Source organism: Dromiciops gliroides, chromosome 1, assembly GCF_019393635.1.
Source record: "Dromiciops gliroides isolate mDroGli1 chromosome 1, mDroGli1.pri, whole genome shotgun sequence".
In the NCBI taxonomy this organism is placed as follows: Eukaryota; Metazoa; Chordata; class Mammalia; order Microbiotheria; family Microbiotheriidae; genus Dromiciops; species Dromiciops gliroides.
In genome coordinates this window covers 371,756,410-371,779,979 of record NC_057861.1, presented here as the reverse complement: position 1 = coordinate 371,779,979, position 23,570 = coordinate 371,756,410, and the positions used below count along the sequence as shown (strand labels likewise).

Below are 23,570 nucleotides of genomic sequence, written 5' to 3'. Positions count from 1 at the left end.
AAAGAACACAACTGAATCAAAAATAAATGATTGAGGTTAATTTCAGAAAGAAGAAAAAGAATGGATTGAGTCAAATACCTGCCCACCAGTGGAAAGTGAGTTTATTCCCAGAATTAGCTGCCAGACTATGCCTATTCTCCTTAGTTTTAGGTCAAATAACATTTACCCTAACCTCTCTTGTTCCTCCCTTTCCCAAAATGGGGAGCAATACCAATGTCAGTAACATAGTCAATTGGCTTCTAAATGCTGAGACTATGGATTTAAATGGGTAAACCTCTTTTGTGTAAAAGTAAAAAGACATTTTATTATTTATTTTTATTGATTGATTGATTGCGGGGCAAAAAGGGTTAAGTGACTTGCCCAGGGTCACACAGCTAGTAAATGGTGTGTCTGAGGCCAGATTTGAACTCAGGTCCTCCTGAATCCAGGGCCAGTGCTTTATCCACTTCGTCACCTAGCTGCCCAAAAAAGTCATTTATTTTAAAATCAGATTTAAAAAAAAAAAAAGATTTCTTTTTACAGAGATTGTTTTTGTTGCCATCTCCAGCTGAGTAGTAGCAGCTGAATTGAATGTTCCCAGTGGGAGCAAGCTAGGTTAGGCCTTCTATTCGGACCACTGTTGAATCATGTCATTTTATACTTTAATTTGATGCTGAGTCTTTCTCTGTTCCAAAGGAGCTATTGACTTTATTTTCTGATTCAGAGAGTTTCAGAAAATTAACTTTGAAACCTAGTAGAAATAATTAGGGTTTTGTTTAAAAAAACACTAATTTCTTTCTTTTCCTTTTCCTTTTTTTAAAATTTTCTCCCTCCCTCCCCCCTCTCTTTTCTCACACACACACACACACACACACACACACACACACACACACACACACAAAGAACTCAACTTTTTCTTTCTTGAAGTCAAATCAGCCTGTAAATTAACTGTTTGAAATGCATACCTGCCAAAGTGTATAATCAGTATCCTATTATGCTTTACGACACATTGCATATAAAGTGGAAAGGGGGAGAGAAGAAAGTAGTGCATAAGGGGTTGTTTTCACTTGGCTTTAAGCTTTGTGATTTATGATAAATATATCATTCCATAAAGCCCCTGAGTATGTCAAGGAGATATAAAAACACACTGCTACTAAATGTGTCACCACGCTTGCCATGGACCCAAGAGGTAAATTCTCAAGTGCTCTAGTAATATGTTATAGCATATTATGAATACTTGTACTGAGTAAACTATTTGATGCAATATATCATGGCTGAGTTCCATCTTCAGCTTTGTTTTTCAGAAATATCATTAAAAATGCCATTTGGTGAGGCCATGCTGAAAATTATAGTACTTAAAATAACTGAATTAACCCTGGTGGCTAGAACAAATTAACATTTGTTAGTAGAACCAAATTAGCAGCCCCCAACACATTTCTGAGATGGGCTTAACTATTATCATTGCATTAAATTCTAAAGGTGGTGGCTATGTTGAAGAGAATCTATTTTCTGGAACCAGATACGTATTAACATAAATTCCAGTCTAAGAAGAGAGAAATAGTATATTACCAAAAATAATGCTGAACATCTGTATGTTTTGGATAATTACTTTGAGTTTCCTCTTTGTTTAGCTCTGAAAACATAGCCCCAGGATGCTTCTAGAGGAAGAGGAATATTTCCCGTGTTAATTTTGATCATTGAAACAAAGGTTTAAGACATTATTTTCCCCACTTTTCTTCAATTTTGGAAGACAATAAGTAAACTTAAACTGGCTTCAGTACACTGGCTCAAGTTGTTTCCATGGAACACTTACATATATGTCTTGTACAAATGTGGCAGGGCCTATTACAAAGGCAACATGGTGAAACTGTTAAGTCAGAATTCTAATTCACAGAGAACACCAGAACTCTAGGCCTACCTCTGCCATTTACTGGATACTTTCTTCATTAGTAAAGTGAGGTTAATAATACAAATGCTACTTTTCCAGAAACATCATTAAAAGTATCATTTGGTGGGGCTGAAAATTTACAATTGTATATTATGACTGAATGAATTCTATTTGCAAGAGCAAAATAAAAGTCTCAGGGATATTGTGAGTAAACTATAAAGAATAATGGAAATGTGAAGTATTTTGGTTACCAGATGGAATATAAGTATGAAGTAAACATAGAAGATGTGGAAGCTAGATAGGATTTTAGGGACTATTTAGTCTAGACCTTTTTTTTTTTTTTTTGACATGAAGAAATTGAAATGCTGAGTTTTGAATAAGTAAATTGAGTCTTGCTATGTTTGTGGTATATCTCATTCTCTGAATTACCTAGAAGTTTGAAAACTCCAATGACAAAAGACTGAATCACCTTTAAGTCCCAGTTTCACATAAAAAACAAAAGCGGGAAGCAAGCATTTATTAAGTGCTTAGTATGTGCCAGGGACTGTGCTAAGCAATTTAATAGGCCTTATTTCATTTGATCCTCATATCGACCCTGTTGAAGTTGGTGCTATTATGATATCCATTGTATAGTTGAGGAAACTGAGGCAGGTAGAAAGTAAGGTTACAGCTTAAGGGTCTTATGTAGTATTTGAACACTGGTCTTTCTGACTCAATGGCCAATATCCTATCCACTACCCCAAGTATCCTCCTAGTTATAAAGGCTATGGAGGGGGGGATTCCTCTACTTCTCTTATAAATCTTTGTGGTTGGAAGAGTAGAACTGCTGCCAATGGAACTGTTATCCTTACATGAAAGTGACTATCATCACTATGTACATGAAAAAAAAGAAGACGAAGGGCATCTGTGGAAGAGATGCCAGAAAACATGGAAAGGGTACATTTAAAGGAACCTTCCCCCAGTTTCTTCATCCAGGTGTTCTATTAAGCATGATGCTCCTTAATTGCAAGATGATAGTTGAGCATAGCTATGGCAGAGGGAAAGGCAGTCTCATCTCCTTATTCTTTTCCACATATTTTTCAGACCCACCCATATGCCTTTTTCACTTAACTATATAGGGAAATAAATGGAGCAATATTGTTAACCTGTATATTATATGCAGAGTATATCTTCTAGTTGCTGTATGAAAATAAAAAGTATAAGTGCAGGCTAAATTTCTCTTCTCAAGTATATTAAAGTCCTGATAACTGCAGAGCAGAGGTGCAGAGGAATCCCACACATGAAGAGAGGATCCAAAATATTCTTGTATTTGATCTATAATAGAACAGTAGGACCACAAGTGTGAAAACTATAGTATAGACTGAATATATTAATAGTGAGACCTTGAAAAGTGAAGTAAGAAGGCAGTGATCAAAAGTGTTTGCAAGGACCAGATAAAATTTGAGCCAGGTCTTGAAAAAGGTGGTGAAAATGAATCAGTAGAAGAGAAAATGTTAAAGCATTAAATCATAGCATGACAGTTCTAGTTTAATAGTACTGAAAAGGAGGGGCTGCTAGGTGGTGCAGTGGATAGAGCATCCACCCTGGAGTCAGGAGGACCTGAGTTCAAATCTGGCCTGAGACACTTGACACTTACTAGCTGTGTGACCCTGGGCAAATTGCCTCACCAAAAAATTGACCTTAAGCCAAATTGCCTCACCAAAAAAAAAAAAAAAAGTACTGAAGAGAGGAGGAATCTGAGATCCAGAGAGATTCATTGACTTGTCAAAGATCACACAGCTACTAAACAGCATATTTGGGATCTTAGATTCAGATCTATTTCCCTTGATAAATCTAATTCAAATCACCCCCCACCCACCCTTGCAAATACCTACTCAGCTTTCTAGCCCTGGGTAATAATGTCAGACCATACAAATTGAAAAGCATGATGATTGTATCATTTTGGTAAAACTATACCTCTTGAAGAGACAGCAGGGCATAATGTATAGAGAGCTGACCTTAAAGACTATAAGCACGAGTTCAACCCCTGCCCCTGACACATACTGGAAGTACTTCTGTGTGTAAGTGCTCAATGCTTTCAGTAAATCTCCAATGGTATAATTTTCAGAGAAGGTGCATACCTTCACTGAAAGAGGGAGTTTTCTCATCTAGGAGTTTTATCTTGCAGTGATAAGGTCCATGCCTTATCACTGTACTTCCTGAAAGAGGAATGAGAAGGTAATACCAGCTATTAATAACTACAATAGCAATAATAATATTTTTTTTTCCTGCTCTACCTAGGATTTTAGGATAACATATCAAGAGTATCATTTAGAGGGTCATAGATTCCCAACTGAATGAATTTAGGAAGGAAGTTCTTTGCAGTGAAAAGCACAATGACTTTAAAGTCAAAAGAACTCGGTTAAAATCTGCCTCACTTTTCTATCTGTAATCCTAAAACATCTAATCCTGCCTTCTCATTTTACAATCAAGTTTAAGAGAATTGAAGTGATTTGTCCAAGGTTGTACAGTTAGTTAATTGCATGTCCCTAATTCAAACCCAGTTGCCTTTTATCCAAATGCAAGGTATCACAGAAGTCTTAGTGCAATTTAAACTTTTAATAGGTTAAAACTGCACTAAGACTTCTGGGCCACCCTGTATAGTACATTCCACTATTGTATCATATTGTCTCACTATAATTAATATTCAAAATAAGAGGCTGCTTAGGTAATTTCATGTGGTTGAAGTAATGCCTAAAATAAACATGATAAATATCCTATTTGGGTTTTCACATTCACATGCTTTTATCTTTTTTTTTTTTTTTCGTGAGGCAATTGGGGTTAAGTGACTTGCCCAGGGTCACACACCTAGTAAGTGTTAATTGTCTGAGGCAGGATTTGAACTCAGGTACTCCTGACTCCAGTGCCGGTGCTCTATCCACTGTGCCACCTACCTGCCCCCACATGCTTTTATCTTAAATAAACTAATAAAGAAAATATTCCCACCATTATTGAAATATTTCCAATAGCTCCTTAATGTATTTCCAGAAGAATATAAGCCCCAAAACAATTGAAATCACTGTCATTTTAGTATGCTAACATGCTATTTGATGTTACGATTTATTGTATTATAATAAAAAATGTTTATTAATTTGAGAACATTCTAATTTTCACTTGATAGAAAAATAAAAACAAAAACTTTATTATGTTACAGGGGATGTTCCTCTGCCTTATAGCTAGCACTGACCCAGTTCCATCAGTGTCTGTATATTTCTGTTGATAGCAAATGAAAGTTTTTCTTTCCTTCTCCTAGACAATCCAAAAGAGACAACCCGTGTAGCAGTTTTTGTCAGAATTTTGGATGTCAATGACAATGCTCCACAGTTTGCTGTGTTCTATGACACCTTTGTATGTGAGAATGCAAGACCCGGACAAGTAAGTGCCTCTGAAACAAGCATAATGTTTTTTGTGTGTGCTTTTTTAAACTTTTTAAATAAAAATAATACCTCATTAATGGGGACATTTGGGGGCGGGGGGATGGGGTGCATAGAAGGAGAGTAAGAGACAGAGAGACAATGAAAGACAGAACGACAAAAAAAGATTTGTAAGGATTATGATAGGACTCTTAATTTCTTTTTAATGGTTCTTAAAGTCTTGTGGAAGTTGTAGCTGCTTTCCACCACAAGGCAGTCAGTGGGTAGGTACAAGCAATTTCCAAACTCTGAAAAGCAGAAGAAAATCCTTCTGCTTTTTCAGATAAATATAGAAAACCACTAGATGAAGAGGGTAAGTGAAAGCAGTGAAAGAAACAGAGGGAATTAAAGGATAGGAACAGATCCAAAGGGATAGAAAAAGATTCATTCAATTCTAGGATGTAGAAATGGAATTAAAATATGGCTATGTAGTAGTAAAAAAGGAATCAAACCTTAGATACATGCATTAAATTTCAGAATTACAGCAACATGAAATTATCTAATGACATATTTCTTTATAAAGCTCTCCCTGAATCAGCTTTATGTATTTACTCCTAAAACCTTTGCTTCAGTAGACTCATTTTGTTGTCTGAAAAGGCTGAACATATGAATCTGAATGAAATGCTCTTAATTGGTTTCAGCACTATCTTCACAGAAGGAAGCAGAATGTTATAAATAATAATTGGGAACCAAATTTATATTTTTTTAAAGAAAGAGAACCCATCACAGAACCATATTATGTTTTGACATCATTTCGTGGTTTTTATAAACATCAATGTCACTATTACATTTTTATGCAAATTACATTACCCTATCTCTCAAATTTTTCCTATTGAATAATCAAACAAATTTAACAGTGCTTATACAGTTTTTGAAATGGTAAAATTCTGTCAACTGGATTTTATTTTTCCTTTCAAATGCTATGGAAAACTGGAGTTCAGCTTATTTATATGCCTTGTTTGGTTAATGGTGTATTGAAATCCAGAATACTATACTAAGGTAATATTAATGACCTATAAGCCTTACTAATATATCTATCTTACCTGTTGAAGTTGTTCCCCATCCACATATTTATTATTTGCCCATGGTCACCCTATTCCAGTTGACCATCCCAAAATAGGGTGATTTAAAAATTTAAACCTATATTTAAATTATCTGCCTTTTACATATGGACAGACAAATTTTCCTAAATTTATAGGCACAGTAGATCTACACAAGTAAATTTTATATGTATTTGTTTGGACAATCTCATTTTAATAATAATAATTGTCACAGGCGATATTCCTCTGTCTTATAACTAACACTGACATATTCCTATCACTATCTGTATATTTATAGTAAATCAAGGTTTTTCTTTCCCTCTCATAAAGCTCCATAAGGTTTTGAAAGCGCATTAAAAGTGTGTTGTTTAAAAATCTAAATGTGGGTTCTAATCTGTCCCCCCCAGTTTTGGAGGGAAACTGGCTAAAATCACTGATAAATTCAGCAAGAGTTTAGGCTTTTAAGAGTTTGTTAAAAAATATATTATAAGATACTTGAGAGAGAAAGATTGAGAACAGATTCCTTATAGCATGGAAATCCTAACAGCTCACATGAAGTCCTGCCACCAAGCTGATGTCTCAAACCAAAAAAGCAAGCTCCAGTCTGCCAGCCCCTGCCCGCCCCTCCTTCCTACTTCCTACTTCCTACTTCCTGTTCTCCCCAAAATGTGAAGTTCTTCAAGTTGATTGGTTGAGAGCGGTCTTCTGTTGATGTAGCAGTCCATAGCCTCTGAGAACACACTCTCCTCAGGGTTGGCCACGTGTAATCTCAATTTAATCAACCTTAACTAGGTTCAACTTCTGAGAACAATACCCTATTCAGGGCTGGCCAGATGTGGTCCCAATTTAATCATCACAAGAAGGTACTTAGTCTCACCCAATTCAATCAATTGCAAATCAAACTTCAGGTGGGGGCTCCTGGGCGTCTGCCAAATCCCATTATTGTATCACACAAGTGTTATCTCATTTTATCTTCATAACTGCCCCTGTGTGATAAGTGCAATTTTAGCCCCATTTTGCAGTTGAGGAAATGGTGCCAGATAAATCAAGTGACTTGTCTAGTGTGCCACAGCTAGTAAAAATCAAAAGTGGTATTTGATTAGATTTTTAAAATTCTAAGTTCAACACCGTCCACTGTGCCACCTAGTTCCCTATTGGCCATAGCAGGTTCTCTTCACATATCCCTAGGAACCAGATGATGCTGTATCTGGAAGGTACAAAAAGCTATTGAAACAAAAGTCGGTCATTGAATAAGCATTTATTAGGCACTTACCCTCTGTCAGGCACTACACTAAATATTTGAGATTCCAAAGAAAAACAAAAACCTTTCATACACTAATGCATGGTCTCTCTATTCAAGGAGCTCATGTTCAAAGAAGGGAGAAAACATGCAAATAACTAGGTACAAACACAAACACATGTCTACATCTAGGTAGGTGTATATGCAGTTCCACACATATGTAAACATATACTTGTACACAACAAGCTACATATGTAAATCTATATGTATACATGCATATATGCATGCATGTGTCTGTATATGTACATCTTATTTTCTGTAGTTTGCAAACTAGAAATGCATGTGCATATGTATGTAATCTATCCATTAGTTAGTAAATCAAAGGTAATCTCTGGGTGAAGGTCCTAACAGTGAGGTGGAAGGTAGCCAGTAGGGAAAGGCTTCTTGAAATTTATGTAATTTGAACTATCTTGAAGGAAACCAGGGAATCTAATGGTTAGAGAAAAGGAAAATGAGTATTCCAGGCATCAATGCAAGTTCACAGTAAGGAGATGGTGTGTTCTGTGAAAGAAAAATGACAAGTAGAGAGTTTATAGGAGAGTAATATGCAAAATGATGGACAAGGTAGGAAGTTTTCTAGTTTAAAATGGCTTTAAATGTCTAATAGAACATTTTACATTTGATCCTGGAGGTAATAGTTACTGGGGTTTATTTGGTAGGGAGGGCAGTGACACGGTCAGAACTTTGCTTCAGGAAAACCACTTTGGCAACTAAGTGGAGCATTGATTGAAGTAAGGAGAGTCTTGAAGGAGACAGACCAATTACAAATTTATTGAAATAATCTAGGCAAGAGAAAATAAACATCTATACTAGGATAGGAGCTATGTGAGTAGAAATAGGAAGAAAAATATGAATTTGATATGAAAAGTAGAATGTGAAAAGTGAATATGTGATGAATAATGTGAAAAGTATGTGAAAAGTGAAAAGATGAATATGATGTGAAAAGTAGAAACAAGAATTTACAACAGAATAAATATGTAAAGTGATTACAAGTGAGAATTAGAAAAGGATGACACCTATGTTGTGAGCCTAGGTGACTGGCAGGATGATGGTAGACTTGACAGTAATGGTAAGTATGGAAAAAGAGAAGGGATTGGTAGGTGGCAGTCAGAGCAAGAGATAACAAATTCTATTTTGGACATGTGCTTGCAGTATCTGAAAACAGATGTTACGAAATGTCAAAAATGTCTTGACAATGCAGAACTAGATTTCAGGAGAGAGATGAAGGCTGGATACAATTATCTATAAATAATCTTTTTAAAGATGATAATTAAACCCAATGGAGCTGATGAAATGAATTAATATACTACATAAGGAAAAGGGAAGTGGCCGCAACTTGGAAGAAGTTGACATTTAGTCAGCCCAATGTGGGTGAAGATCTATCAAAGACTAAAAAGTAGCAAATAGGAAGGAGAAAAAGTAGTGCTTAGGGTCATGAAAATTTAGAGAGAAAGATTTTCCATGAAGAGAGAATGAGTGGTAGTGTCAAGAAGGACAAAGCTTGAGAAAAGATATGACCATTTAAAAGATAACTGATAACTTCAGACAGAGTAATTTCAATAGAATAATGAAATTAGAATATTTGTACATACTTGTGCTTTTAATTAATGTAATTTCAGAAAGAAAGACTAACTCTTTAAAAGGAGTATTTTAGTTAACATGTTTGCAATGGCTATTACTCAATTAAAATCTATAGTGCTAAGAATCATGGTACTGGTTTGGAATCACAATTGGGGGGTGGAGCAAGATGGTGGAAAGAATCCAGGAAGTCACCTGAGTTCTCCCAAGTTTCCCACAAAAACATTAAATCAGGCCTCTAAATGGATTCTGAAACTATAGAACCTACAAAAAGACAGAGAGACACAAACTTCCAACTTGAGATAATTTAGAAGACTTCAGAAAAGGTTGGTTTCACTCAGGAAAAAGGGGAGCCCACCACAGCTCAAACAGTGCAGCAAAGCAAGGTAAGGGTATGGCAAAGTAAGAGGGAACCTCTTGGCCACAGGGAAGCAGCTGAAGCCCCTTAATCATGGCTCAGCAAGCTGGTGGCACAGCTGGCAAGTTGTGAGATCCCCCAGTACCAGCTGAGAGAGCAGGCTGCCAGCTGGAGGGTCACCCATGGGATAGGCATGACAGGGCCTGGCCATCTAAGTGCCTGGAGAAAGGGCAGGGAGCAAGCCCAGGGTGGTGAGAAATACACAAGCCATAGAGGCCTCAGAGTAGAAAACCAGTGACACAGCCCCTATTCCCACCAAAAAGTAGATTCAAACAGTGACCCTTGTGCCCCAGAAGCCAACCTCAACATTAAAAAAATAAGCTGCAATATGAGTAAAAAAACAAAAAAAGAGAGCTCTTACCATTGAGAGCTTCTGTGTCAACAGAGAAGAGCAAAACACATACTCAGATGAAGACAGTACTCTCAAATTCTCTACATGTGAAGCCTCAAGGGGGAAGATGAATTGGTCTCAAGACCAAAAAGCCTTCTTGGAAGAGCCCAAAAAGGATTTTAAAAATTAATTGAGGGGGCAGCTAGGTGGCACAGTGGATAAAGCACCAGCCCTGGAGTAAGGAGTACCTGAGTTCAAATCTGGCCTCAGACACTTGACACTTACTAGCCATGTGACCCTGGGCAAGTCACTTAACCCTCATTGCCCCACACCAAAAAAAAAAAAAAAAACAGTTGAGAGAGGTAGAAGAAAAAATGGGGAGAGAAATGAAAGCAACACAAGAAAATTATGAAAAAAAAGAATCAGAAGCTTGGAAAAGGAAGCACAAAGATTGACTGAAGAAAACAATTCCTTAAAAAATTCATTTGGCCAAATGGAAAAGGAGGTGCAAAAGCTTACTGAAGAAAACAATGCCTTAAAAATTAGAATTGGACAGATGGAAGCTAATGACTCCATGAGACACCAAGAATCAGTCAAACAGAATCAAAAGAATGAAATAATAGAAGAAAATGTGAAAGACCTCATTGGAAAGACAACTGACCTGGAAAATAGATCCAAGAGAGACAATTTGAGAATCACTGGACTGCCTGAAAGTCATTATCAGAAAATGAGTCTAGACACCAAATTCCAGGAAATTAACAAGGAGAACTGCCCTGATATAGAATCAGAGGATAAAATCATCATTGAAAGAGACCCCAAAAGGAAAACTCCAAGAAATATTGTAGCCAAATTCCAGAATTATCAGGTGAAGGAGAAAATACTCCAAGCAGCCAGAAAGAAGCAATTTAAATATCATGGAGCCACAGACAGGATTGCACAGGACCTGGCAGCTTCAACATTAAAGGACTGCAAGGCTTGGAATATGATATTCCTGAAAGCAAAGGAGCTTGGATTGCAACCAAGGATCAACTACCCAGCAAAACTGATCCTTCTCTTCCAGGGGAAATGATGGACATTCAGTGAAATAGGGGACTTCCGAGGTTTCCTGATGAAAAGACCAGAATTGAGTAGAAAAGTTGATCTTAACATACAAGACTCAAGAGAACATTAAAAAGGTAAACGGGGTGGGGAGGGAAGTTATTCAATAAATTTAAACTGTTTACATCCCTACATGGGAAGATAATACTCATAACTCTTGATAGCTGTATATCTATTTGGACAGATAGAAGGAATATACATGAAGGATATAAATATAAATTGTCTTTGATGTGATGATATAAAAAAACTAAGGAGTGAAAAAGGAGTTTATTGGGAGAAGAGGAAAGAGGAGGTGGAATAGGGTTAATTACATCATATGAAGAGGTGCAAAAAAACCTATTAGAATAGAGGGGGAAAAGGGAGGGGTAAGCATTGTTTCAAACTTACTCTCCTCAGATTTGGTTCAAAGAGAGAATAACATATGTTCATTTAGATAAAGAAATTTAGCTTATTCTTTAGGGAAGTAAAAGGGTCAAGGGTAAAGGAAGGCACTAATAGAAGGGAGGACAGAAGCAGGGGAGAAAAGGGTAAAGAAAAGGGAGGGGGGCTCACAAAAGGGAGGGCATATTGGGGGAAGCAGGGGTAAGAAGCAAAATGTTGGTGAGGAGTAATAGGTTGAAAGAAGGGGAAAAATGTACAAAGGCAGGAAATAAAATGGAGGGAAATAGTAATAATAACTGTGAATGTGAATGGGATGAACTGTGCCTTAAAATGGAAGCGATTAGTAGAGTGGATTAAAAAACAGAATCCTACAATATGCTGTTTACAATGAATCACAATTGGTATATACACCTTTTGTTTATTTATTCATTTATTTGTTTATTTGTTCATTCATTCATTCATTCATACATTCATTTATTTAAAAATTTGAGTTCCAAATTCTCTCCTTCTCTCTTTCCCTCCTTCCCTCCCTACCCTCCCCCCTCCCCAAGGTTGCAAGCAATGAGTACAGGTTATACATCTGCAATTATGTAACACATTACCATATTAGTAATTTTACATAAAAAGGCTCAAGTAACAAAAAAAAAAAAGAGAGAATGCCCCAAATAGCATGCTTCCATCTGTTTTTAATTAATATCAGTTCTTTCTCTGGAGGTGCATAGAATAGTATGCTTCATCATTAGTCCTTTGGGATTGTTTTGGATCATTGTATTTCTGAGAGTAGTTAAGTCATTTGCAATTGCTCATAGAGCTATGATGCTGTCACTGTGCACAATGTTCTCCTGTTTCTGTTCACTTCACTATATATCAGTTCATATGATTCTTTCTAGGTTTTTCTGAAATCATCCTGCTTGTTAGATCTGTAAGCCTTTTAATGAAATTATAATAGAATATAACTAAAATCAATTTCACCTTGAATTTTTATATAAATGAATAGTTTTGATTAAATAATTGATTCTTATATAGGACAATATTGTTTAATAAACTGAATGTCTTTTTCTAGCAACTGTAATTATGGTGGGTACTCAAAAGTGGTTAGGGAGACAAATGTTCAGCTGGCAATTTTGCCCATGTCCTGAAGGATATACTGTATAGATACCAAACAGAATAAATACATGCAGAGGTCAGGTTCTCTGAATCCTTCTATTTGCTGATGACATTGTACTAATTGCATTGATTTCTAGAATGCTACATAGATTTTTATAAAAATTGTTAAAATCCGAAGGAGACCAGCTTAACAATGCTGACAGTATGGGGCTGGGGCAGGGGGTGGGGGGGTGGGGGGGGTGGAAGGAGTGTAGAGAAAAAGAAAATATCATCCTGATTTTGCATTATAGAACAGAATTACTCCAACAGTTATGTACATCTTAAATCATTCCTGCAGATGGACAGTGAGCTTAGCCTAGAATTGAATAAGAGTCAGAGACTAGATTGAATCACATCCAGGAAATTGAATAGTGCTTTCAATTATCCTAACATACTTGCTGCTATATAGTTAACAGTCATCTTTTTAAACACCAATGTTTGTTAGTTTATTCTATCTGGCTGCAAATCATAGAAAACTGTGCAGCCAAAAGAATATATATTTCAGATGAGCCAATGGGCAATAAAACACACACACACACAGGATATTAAAGACTTGCAAAAGCCAAAATCCAACACATATGTTTAGGGGGAAAAAAGGCCACAAAGCAAACATGGGAGATCAAACTTTAGGTGTTTAATGTACTTGTTGGAATATTTAAAATATTCTGAGAACATAAGAAAACCTTACTTCACATTCATTAAACAATATTTATTCAGCATCTACTATTTGCTAGGTCTTGGAATACAAATTTAACAGCAAAGAAACATTAAGATACCCAGAGAGCTGTATTTAAACTCAATGTATAGAAAAGGCCAAAACCATTCAAAGGTGGAATGGGCAGTCTCAGATGATAGTGAGTTTCCCCTTCCTGGAGGTTTCATGTCAAGGCTAGATGGCCACTTGGTGGTGTATGTGAGAGTAGATTCGTGTTCAAGTTCATATAGAATGATTGTAGTTGGACTTGAGTTATCTTTTAAATATGAGCCAGCTCTTCCTTCTGGGACCAGATGAACTTCCTGAATTATTGAAAGCTGTCTCCTCTGCACCATCAATCATGATTTGGAATCCTAATTTTACAAATAGACTAAAGTATCTGATTGAGACATTACTGTATATATGGTAAAAGGGTCCTACTTGTCTTTATATTTGTTTTTCTCCTTATCTTTTAAATTACTTATATTTCATTTAAATGTAAAATACCCACATTTATTTTAAATGTGTCATAGTTATAAAATTCCTTTTTATATTATTACTATTATTACTGTTTTTCTCACTTCTATATCAAGACCATTTCCCAAGTGCCAGCTCCTTTTTATACTTTGAAAAACCTTTTCCACCAATAAAATCTCTTCCAATTAGTTTTTCAGAGTATTTTTGGAGAGCAAGTCATAACCTTTTTTTTAAAATCAGTGGGGAGATCTCCTGGCATAAAACCTTCCCTCTACTGACATAGATAAATCAACTTGTCTATAATTTACAATCTTAAATTTGACTAGAAAGTGATAGCATAGTATAGATAAATATAACTCTAGCCCAAGAGTCAAGAAGTCTTTCCTTCAAATCTTGCCTTTGACACATACTGACCTTGCGATCCTACATAGGTCACTTAATTTTTCACTGCCACAGGCAACTCTCTAAGACTATACATTAAAAAGAAAATGCCAAACTGAATTAGTAATTCCCTATATGCATTGGGGCAGCAAGGTGGCCCACAGGATAGAACACTGGCCCTGGACTCAGAAGGACTTGAGTTCAAATCTGTTCTTAGATATTTGACACTTACTAGCTGTGTGTGACCCTGGGCAAGTCATTTACCCCAACTGACTCAAACATTTTGGGCTATCTCCAGTCATCTTGATGTATATCTTGCCACTGGACCCAGATGGCTCTGGAGGAAAGAGTGAAGTTTGTAACTTTGCACAGTCCTCCCTCACTTAAATCCAATTCATTGTAAGGCATGCTATCACCTTCATGATCCTCTTCAAGAATGAAGGACAAACAACACCAACCCTATACCAATGAAACCAGAGGCCAAAAAATGGTTGCCTGATGCCCTGAGGGTTTAAGTGATTTCCGCATAGTCACACAACTAGTATATGTGACTGGAAAGAATTGAACCCAGGTCTATTAATTTCACAAGTATCCCTCTGCCCTTTATGCTGTGGGGCTTTTCTTTGTGCTAATGTTTTTACTTATATTCTATGAAACAAATGCTAAATACAATACCTTTATTATGCCTTTGTAGGCCATCTATATATCATTATTGTTAGTATTCTATAGCCTGTTAGAGAGATATGTTTCTTCTTTGTCTTTTGAGGAATGCATCTTTTTTAAAAATCCTTGAAAATCATTGTGCTCGGGGGCAGCTAGGCAGTGCAGTGGATAAAGTACTGGCCCTGAATTTAGGAGGACCTGAGTTCAAATCTGGCCTTAGACACTTGACACTTACTAGCTGTGTGACCCTGGGCAAGTCACTTAACCCCAATTGTCTCACCAAAAACAAAAATAAAAACAAAACAAAAACATTGTGCTCCCTTGAAGTCATACAACATCACTAGGAAAATGTCGGTTTTGATAAAATAGTATTTTGTATCAGGGAGCAATATGAAAGTGATATACACCTTGAAGGAGAGCTTTTAAGTTAGTTTCCATACAGTCATTTGTTTTTGGTTTTTTAATCAATAAACAAAAAATACAGTAGAATCATGAATATTTTTTACCTCTCCATCTCAGGACTATGAATATGACATCTGTTATAGAGAATCATCTATCAAAGCCTAATCTCCTCTCATCTTCTTTTTCTTCAAAAAACAAACAAAAAACAAACAGACGTGTGCATAAGCCATTCTTTCAAAGGCTTTCATTATATAAGAAAGCAGACCTTTTACTAAAGTTCTATTCCAATGCCTCTTTGTGGCATTGGAGTAAACTTGGGTCCTTGAAGGCTTTGCAAGTAGAACTGAAGCTATAGTAGCATTTAAAAGTTTATGGGCATCAGGGGCAGCTAGGTGGCACAGTGGATAAAGCACTGGCCCTGGATTCAGGAGGACCTGAGTTCAAATCTGGCCTCAGACACTTGACACTAACTAGCTGTGTGACTTTGGTCAAGTCACTTAACCCTCATTGCCCCAGCCCCCCCAAAAAATGATTAAAAAAAAAGTTTAAGGGAGGGGGGCAGCTAGGTGGTGCAGTGGATAGAGCACAGGCCCTGGATTCAGAGGACCTAAGTTCAAATCCGACCTTAGACACTTGACACTTACTAGCTGTGTGACCCTGGGCAAGTCACTTAACCCTCATTGCCCAGCAAAAAAATAAATAAATAAAAGTTTATGGGAGTGCCTATATCTGTCTCAAGTTTTAGAGAAACTTAACTGGAGTTTCTATTATATTACTACTTAGAAATTAGAGGCTATAGCACCAGTTTGGTGCATTAAGCATTTATTAAAGCAAATTAAATATTAGTAAAGAGAGCACATGTGGCCCCAAAAGTTCAGAGGGGAAAGAGATAGTGGGCTGTGTGGCAGCTCCTTCAGAGTTCCAGTCCAAGAGAGAGAGTCTGGGAGTGTAAACTCGCTGAGGTCAGGAGGAGAGGAAGCCCTTTCACACTGCTTCAAGCTAATTGGCTAGCATCATTCAAATCCATTTCTTTACTGGACTTGAGGAAGATGGTCCATGAGCCAACTTCTTTTAGGTAGTGAGGAAGGTCAATCTACATTTCCTTTGAAACTTCCCTGACTCTTGGCTGGCCCCAAGAAAGGTCAGGCAAGGCTCTCTGGATTAGGCCCTCGAGCAGGGCCCTCTGGGAAACCCAAAACCCCATTATTTTCTCACAGTAGATTGTACCAAATTGGAAAAATGTTACATGTAGGCTCATCAGCCTGATGTGAAAGGATAAGCCCTGATTCAAGATAAGTCCAGAGAAGATCATCACCAAATTGTCCAAAAGATAATAAACGCCAGAAATGTCTAAATTCTAGAAAGGCTATGACCTGTGCTGCTTGAGATAGTGCTAAAACTAAACTAAATTAGAGATCTTTGAACGATAGCCATAAGAAACACGCATGCTAACGTTGGATTTCTTCTCTATTGCTTAGTTTTGGTCATAATAATGTCTTTGAATATTTCCACTCATTTAGAATCTGTTCTTCTTTGAGAGATCTCCAGGAATTATTTCCAGAGTATAGTTTGAATATAATGCCACACAGATATCCTCTGGATTTGTTTAGTCCCAGACACTTTTCTCAACTAATGTTTAAGTACAATTTCCACTCTTTGTGACCTACAAGACAATATTCTTGTTGATGAACTTAGTGATACGTGGATTATTTAAATAAAAGTATGGGTTTTTTTTAAATATATTTTTGTTTGTTTTGTCAGCAAACAAAAGATAAAGTAAGATCTGAAATTCTTTATACCCCTTAATCAATCGTGTGATTATTAATATGCAATCTGTTATAAGGAATCATCTGCCAAAGCCTAAATGTTCCTCTTTCATCTTTTTTTCTTAAAGAATAGCCCCTTTAGATAAACATACTTTGAAAATATGAAAGGATAAACATACTTTGAAACTGCCAAATGTTCTTATGTGAATCTTTTGTGTGGAATGATATTTAATGAAGAAAATAAAAATAGTAGTTACATTTTAAATTGAATATTATATTACACACACATATACACTATTTGAACTGTGAATTTTTCCCTAAAGGGAAAAAAATTAAAGATGGTGTCTCTATAATGTAGATGTGGTATGTGGTCAATTTATTTTGGAATACTTAAATGAATCTGTCATTTCATCATCATGGATATTCTCCAAAGGTACAGAATTTGAGATTTGGGAGAGACCTCAGCAGTCATATAGCTCAAGCCATACATATAAGGAATCACTACCATAACAAACCAACAAACAGTCATACAGGCTTAGCTTGAAGACTTCCAAGAGAAGGAACTCAACACCTTTAGAAGCCGATCATTTCAATTAACCATTGCCTCCCTATCCTGTGCGAAACTTTCCCATGTTCTCCCAGAAGTTAACAACACAGCATCTATTCAAGATATTGGAGTTCTTTCCCTGCTTCTCTTGAGAGCTTGAGAAAGTATGTGAAATTCTCACTTTTGCCACATGCCTAATCCACCTTTATTTCATCATACATATTTGATGATTTTTCCCTGTTCCTTTTTTATGATTTCTTGTTTATACTATGTTTAACTCTGTTCTTCCTCCTCTCTGAAGCCCTAACCAAGTACCTTTCCATCAATTCAGTCCCTTCATTACAAAAATCAAACAATTTGTTTAAACATTGACCTAAATCAAATATAGGAATAAGGAATATCTATCATCTCGAAGATGATCTGAACTTTTAGTCAATTTACACCAGATATATCTCTCCTGCATTTTATGGCTAAAGTAATTAAGAAGTCCATTTGTAAAAAGTACCTCTACTTTCTCTCCTCTTTCTCTTCTTAACTCTCTATAGTCTGGCTTCTTATCTCATTATTCAACTGAAATTGCTCTCTCTAAAGTTACCAATGATCTCATAACTACCAAATCTAATGGTCTTTTTTTACTCCCAATCCTTCTTGAACTCTTTGCTTTCTTATTTTTTTTATTTTAGTTTTTTTTTTCCTTTTTTAGTGAGGCAATTGGGGTTAAGTGACTTGCCCAGGGTCACACAGCTAGTAAGTGTGTGTTAAGTGTCTGAGGCCGGATTTGAACTCAGGTACTCCTGACTCCTGGGCCGGTGCTCTATCCACTGCGCCACCTAGCTGCCCCTTCTTTGCTTTCTTATTATCCATATACCTATCTGTCTAATCCTCAGGTTCCTTTGCTGTATCTTCATCCATGTCACACCTGCTAACCATGGGTGTCCTGAGCCTTCTTCACTTTTCTCTCTATACTTAATGATCTCTTTAGATTTCATGGATTCAATTTTTGTCTTTATGCTGATGATCCTCAAGTTTATCTATCTAGCCCAAAGTTCTCTGTTGACTTCAGTCCCTCATCTTGAACTTCCTACTAGACATCCCAAACTGGATATACTGTAGACATCTTAAACTCAACATATCCCAAACTGAACTCATAATTTCCCCCACTAACACCAAAAGCTCTCCCATTCCAAACTTTTTTTTAAAGTGAGGCAGTTGGGGTTAAGTGATTTGCCCAGAGTCACACAACTAGTTAAGTGTTAAGTGTATGAGGCCAGATTTGAATTCAGGTCCTCCTGACTCCAGGGCCGGTGCTCTATCCACTGTACCACCTAGCTTCCCCCATTCCAAATTTTTCTAAGATTACTGAAGGTAGTACCATCCAATGAGTTAACCAGGCTCACAACTAGGTGTCATCCTTTAATCTTTACTCTCTCACACCCCTTTTATATAATCTGTTCCTAATGTCTCTTAATTTTGCCTTTGTAATATCTCTTGAATGAAGACTTCCCACCTATACATTGCTACCGCCTTTGTGTAAGCCCTCATAACCTCAAACCTGTACTATTACTATAGCCTACTGGTTTATCTCCCTGCCATAAGCCTCTTGCCATTCCAATCCATCCTCCAATGAGCTGTCAGTGATCTTCCTAAAGTGAAGGTCTGACTATGTTACTCTCTCTACTCTATAAACTCCAGTGGGCTCCAATACCTCCAGGATAAAATATAAAACCAACTAGTGTTCAAATACCCCCAACTTTCCAGGCTTCTTACATCTTACACACTGCCCCCCAACCTTATCCCACTCCCAAGTACTCTTTGATGCAGTAACACTGGCTTCCTTGTTATTTTTCAAAAAAGACATAGCCTCTCTGACTCCAGACATTTTCACTGGCAATCTTTCATTCATGGAATACTACACAAACACACACAAACAAACACACGACATCTCTATCTCCTAACTTCCCTAACTTCCTCCAACTCTGTGTTAAACCTTCTACAGGAAGCTTTTCTCAATCCCTCTTAATTTTATTAATTTTCCTCCATTGTTAACTCCCTAGTTATCCTGTATATAGCCTATTTATACATAGTTATTTGCCTGTTGTCCTTTCCATTAGGTTGTGAAATTCCTGAGGGCAAGTCCAATTTTTTTTCAGCCTTTGTATCCCCTAGTACTAAATGAAGTTTCTGGCTCAAAGGAAAACACTAATTAAGGTTTATTGACCGACTGACTATTGTTCTACACCAACATAAGAAAATGTATAAAATAAAATCCTAGCCACAGATGATATAACTTGAGTCATTTCCTCTTACTAAAAAGTCACTTTTTGCTAAGGTAAGCAAAAATGGATATTTTCAGTTTATTAAAATAAAAAAATATCAAATTAAAATACAATTTTAAAATATCAAATTAAAATACAAGTTGGTAACTTTGGAGAAAGCAATTTCAGTTGAATAATGAGATCAGAAGCCAGACTATAGAGAGAAAAGAAGAGAAAGTAGAGGTGATTGATTAACCTATAGCTAGAAACTTGAGCCTATGCCACTATAAAAAGAAAACAAATCTAGTGTTATGGGAAAAAAAAAACACTACAGTAAGGTGAGGTGGGGAATGAAGAGGTATTTTATCTGAAGTATCCAGTTACCTGCATGGCAGTAGCAATTTTTAACATGTATTTCCTTTTCTCTGCAGCTAATACAGACTATAAGTGCAGTGGATAAAGATGATCCCTTAGGTGGACAAAAATTTTTCTTCAGTCTAGCTGCTGTCAACCCAAACTTCACAGTCCAGGATAATGAAGGTATATTTCATATATGACAGTGTAAAGAATTCCCTTTAAAGGATTACTTACCAAATTTGTGATATATCATAAATAGTTTAAAAGACTTCAAGGAAGTTGATATTCTAACAATATTATAAATTCTATCAAATGGGTTAATGAGCTGTCAATTCTTTAACATTTTCAATAATCATGAATATTTTCAAATTCACAAGATTCAACAACCACCCTCCACTGCCAAACACACACACAAAACCTCTTTACATAAAGGTACATGACTGATAAAAATAGAGAAAGTGAAAAGAAGCAAAGATTACCCTAAAAGTGATGTGATTAGTTGGTTCATTTACCTAAATTTAAAAAGCTTCTAGTTAATTGACAAAGGCCATCAAAATTGAGCCCTAATCATACCAAATATTTTAATAAAGGGGAAAAAAAAGAGGGAGTAGACCCAAGGAATAAAAAGGAAATGGGTTGAATAGGGAAGAGAGAGAAAAGCAGTATAAATCTCATAGAATAGAAATAGCAATTGGGTTATAGAGAAGCAGACCCACAGAAAATAATAAGAAATGACATTTCAAAGTAGAGACATGTGTAAGTCAAGAGAAAAAAGGAAACATTACTTAGAAGAGCAAAACAGCCTGAGCATGTATAACTCAAAAGCCCCTGAAAATATAAAATTATTCTATTTTAGACTTGTACAGCAATTTATCTCTAGGATGATGATCTTATGTCATCAAGATAAAGATAAATGTCCAGTATACTCTGTATACAAAGACAGGGGAATGTGTGATATGTTTTAGAGAGAGCACTCTCAAAAATATGTATTTTAAGTTTGGGGTCTTAAAAGTTAGAATGTGGGGGCAGCTAGGTGGCGCAGTGGATAGAGCGCCGGCCCTGGATTCAGGAAGACCTGAGTTCAAATCTGGCCTCAGACACTTGACACTTACTAGCTGTGTGACCCTGGGCAAGTCACTTAACCCTCATTGCCCTGCCAAAAAAAAAAAAGTTAGAATGTAACTTATTTGGAATGCTCACTCATCTGGAACACTTTCCCTAAACATTCAGGATAACTAAGGTAGTACTGTATTAGATAATTCTCTCTGTGTGTATTTTTCTTAATTTATGTAGATTTCTTGTGAGTAAATAATATTATGTTAAAGGTGTTTTTATTATTCAGGAAGCATTCAAATATTTATTTATTTTGTTATAGGTGCTGTAGTATATAAATATGGTCAGACAGTTCATTATTTCAATGAATTTATAATCTATTCAGAGGAATTTTTCTGATAAAAACATTTTATTTTTTTCCAGTTACATGTAAAGATAGTTCTCAACTTTTGTTTATACAAGCTTTCCAATTTCAGGTTTTTCTCCCTCCCTCCCCTCCCTCCTCCCTCCCCTAGATAGCAGGTAATCTGATATAGGTCATATATATATATATATATATATATATATATATATATATATATATATATATATATATATATATAATACCATTATACAGATTTCTGCATTAGTCATGTTATAAGAGAAAAATCAAAGCAATGAGGAAAAACATCAAAATAGAAAAACAAGAGTACCAAAACCAAGAGAAATAGTATGGTTCAATCAGCATCTATACTCCACAGTTCTTTCTTTCTTTTTTTTTTTTTCCTGGATTTGGAGATCCTCTTCCATCATGAGTCTACGTGGAGGAATTTTAAGACATGTGAACAAATCACTATTATACAAGGAAACATATTTCCAATATATTAAGGAAATCACAAAAAATAATTAAAGTGTTAAGGGAAATAATTCTGTTGGGTATGAGAACAGAAGGTTTAATGAAAGAGGTGATATTTCAATGAGTCCTTGAACAATTGCTGTGATATCAACAGGCAGAGATTGGTAGGTTGCAGAATTTCAAGCATGAAGAAGTCTGAGACAAGAGACTTCATGGCATGTAAAATCAACATTCAGGGTTTAGCTCACTTTAGTATGAAGCACAGATTTGTAAGAGAGTAGTGGGTGATAAACCTGGAAAAGTTGTTTTTATTAGAGAATGAAGGACCTGGCACAGTGTGAGAAAAACTCTGAACTATACTTGGTAAACAGCAGAAGACTTAGGAACAGGGGACTCACATTTTGTGTGGAAGGCACAGGTAAGACATTGAAGGTATAAAGCTCTGTTAGTAAACAAAAATAAAATAAGGCCCAGAATCACATAGCATGGTAGCAGTGGCAATGGGAGGGAAAGCAAAGAGGTTAGTTACCCATAGTATCTCCCTCAAGAAACCTCCGTTCCCATGCCACCCCCAGTTTTTGTTCTCAGAGTCAAAAATATTGATAGGCACTATGATGTAATGAGAAGGCACTATTCAAATATATAACTTTTCTTTATCTCAATCACTTTTCCATTAAGGAAAAAAATGTCTTAGACATGTTTTTCAATTTCAATTTAATTCAATTCAACAAATGTTTATTGATCATTTATCATTTACCATGAGAAATGCTAACAGAGATAGAAGGGCAATTAATAAGGGCAATCAATTCTTTCTTCTTGAAGCTTATAAGTTAGGAGGTAAGATAAGGAATACATAATAATTGCAATGCAAGACATGAATATGATCAATTCTTAGGAAGGATACAAAATGCTTTGGGAGCATGAAGGGGTATCTATCTATCCATTTTCCCTTTCTAATAATAGGGAAATGTGCTTATTGTTGTATTCCACCATACTTAGAGCACATCTGGGGTATTTGTTTAAATTTAGTACAATATAGTTTAGGAAATATTGATAAACTGAAGGGAATCCAGAGTAAAACCAAAATGATCATGAAGGACTCTGAAAATCATTCACACGTAGTGAAACTTTGACCCAATAATGGACTCCAGAAATGTTCTAAGAATTTCCAAAGTTCCTTAAATGCATTTGAATTTGGTTATTTGTAAAAACTGCCTCTCTTACCCTCTCAAGAACTTTGGACAATGTAGAAATTATCATCTTGCTCATATTATAGATCACAGAACCACTGACATATTTATAATAGCTGAAGAAGCAAAATTTCCTTTGAGTTTTTCTGCAATTATCAGTGAGTTGATATTTTAAAGTGAAAAGAAGCTTAGGACCTCTCTATCCAAAGAGATTCTCATTCAGTTTTTTGGCTAACTGGGATATTGATTTATTTTTTATTTCTTTGATTTTCAGTGATTTGGATAAATACAAAATTCTGGCAGGAGCAAAATTGTACCCAATCAATGAACAAGGAGTTA

The 23,570-nt window shown here is 36.1% G+C and overlaps 1 protein-coding gene across 4 annotated transcripts in view; it reads left to right on the top strand.

Annotated features, from left to right (window-relative positions):
* LOC122735941 (cadherin-10) overlaps positions 1 to 23,570 on the top strand; it is a 301,841-nt gene that overhangs the window by 266,969 nt on the left and 11,302 nt on the right. For all 4 annotated transcript variants that reach the window (XM_043977833.1, XM_043977831.1, XM_043977834.1 and 1 more), the window contains exons 9-10: positions 5,160 to 5,281; positions 20,228 to 20,336. In XM_043977833.1, coding sequence (XP_043833768.1) covers positions 5,160 to 5,281; positions 20,228 to 20,336 — 231 coding nt within the window. The remainder of the gene's footprint in view (positions 1 to 5,159; positions 5,282 to 20,227; positions 20,337 to 23,570) is intronic.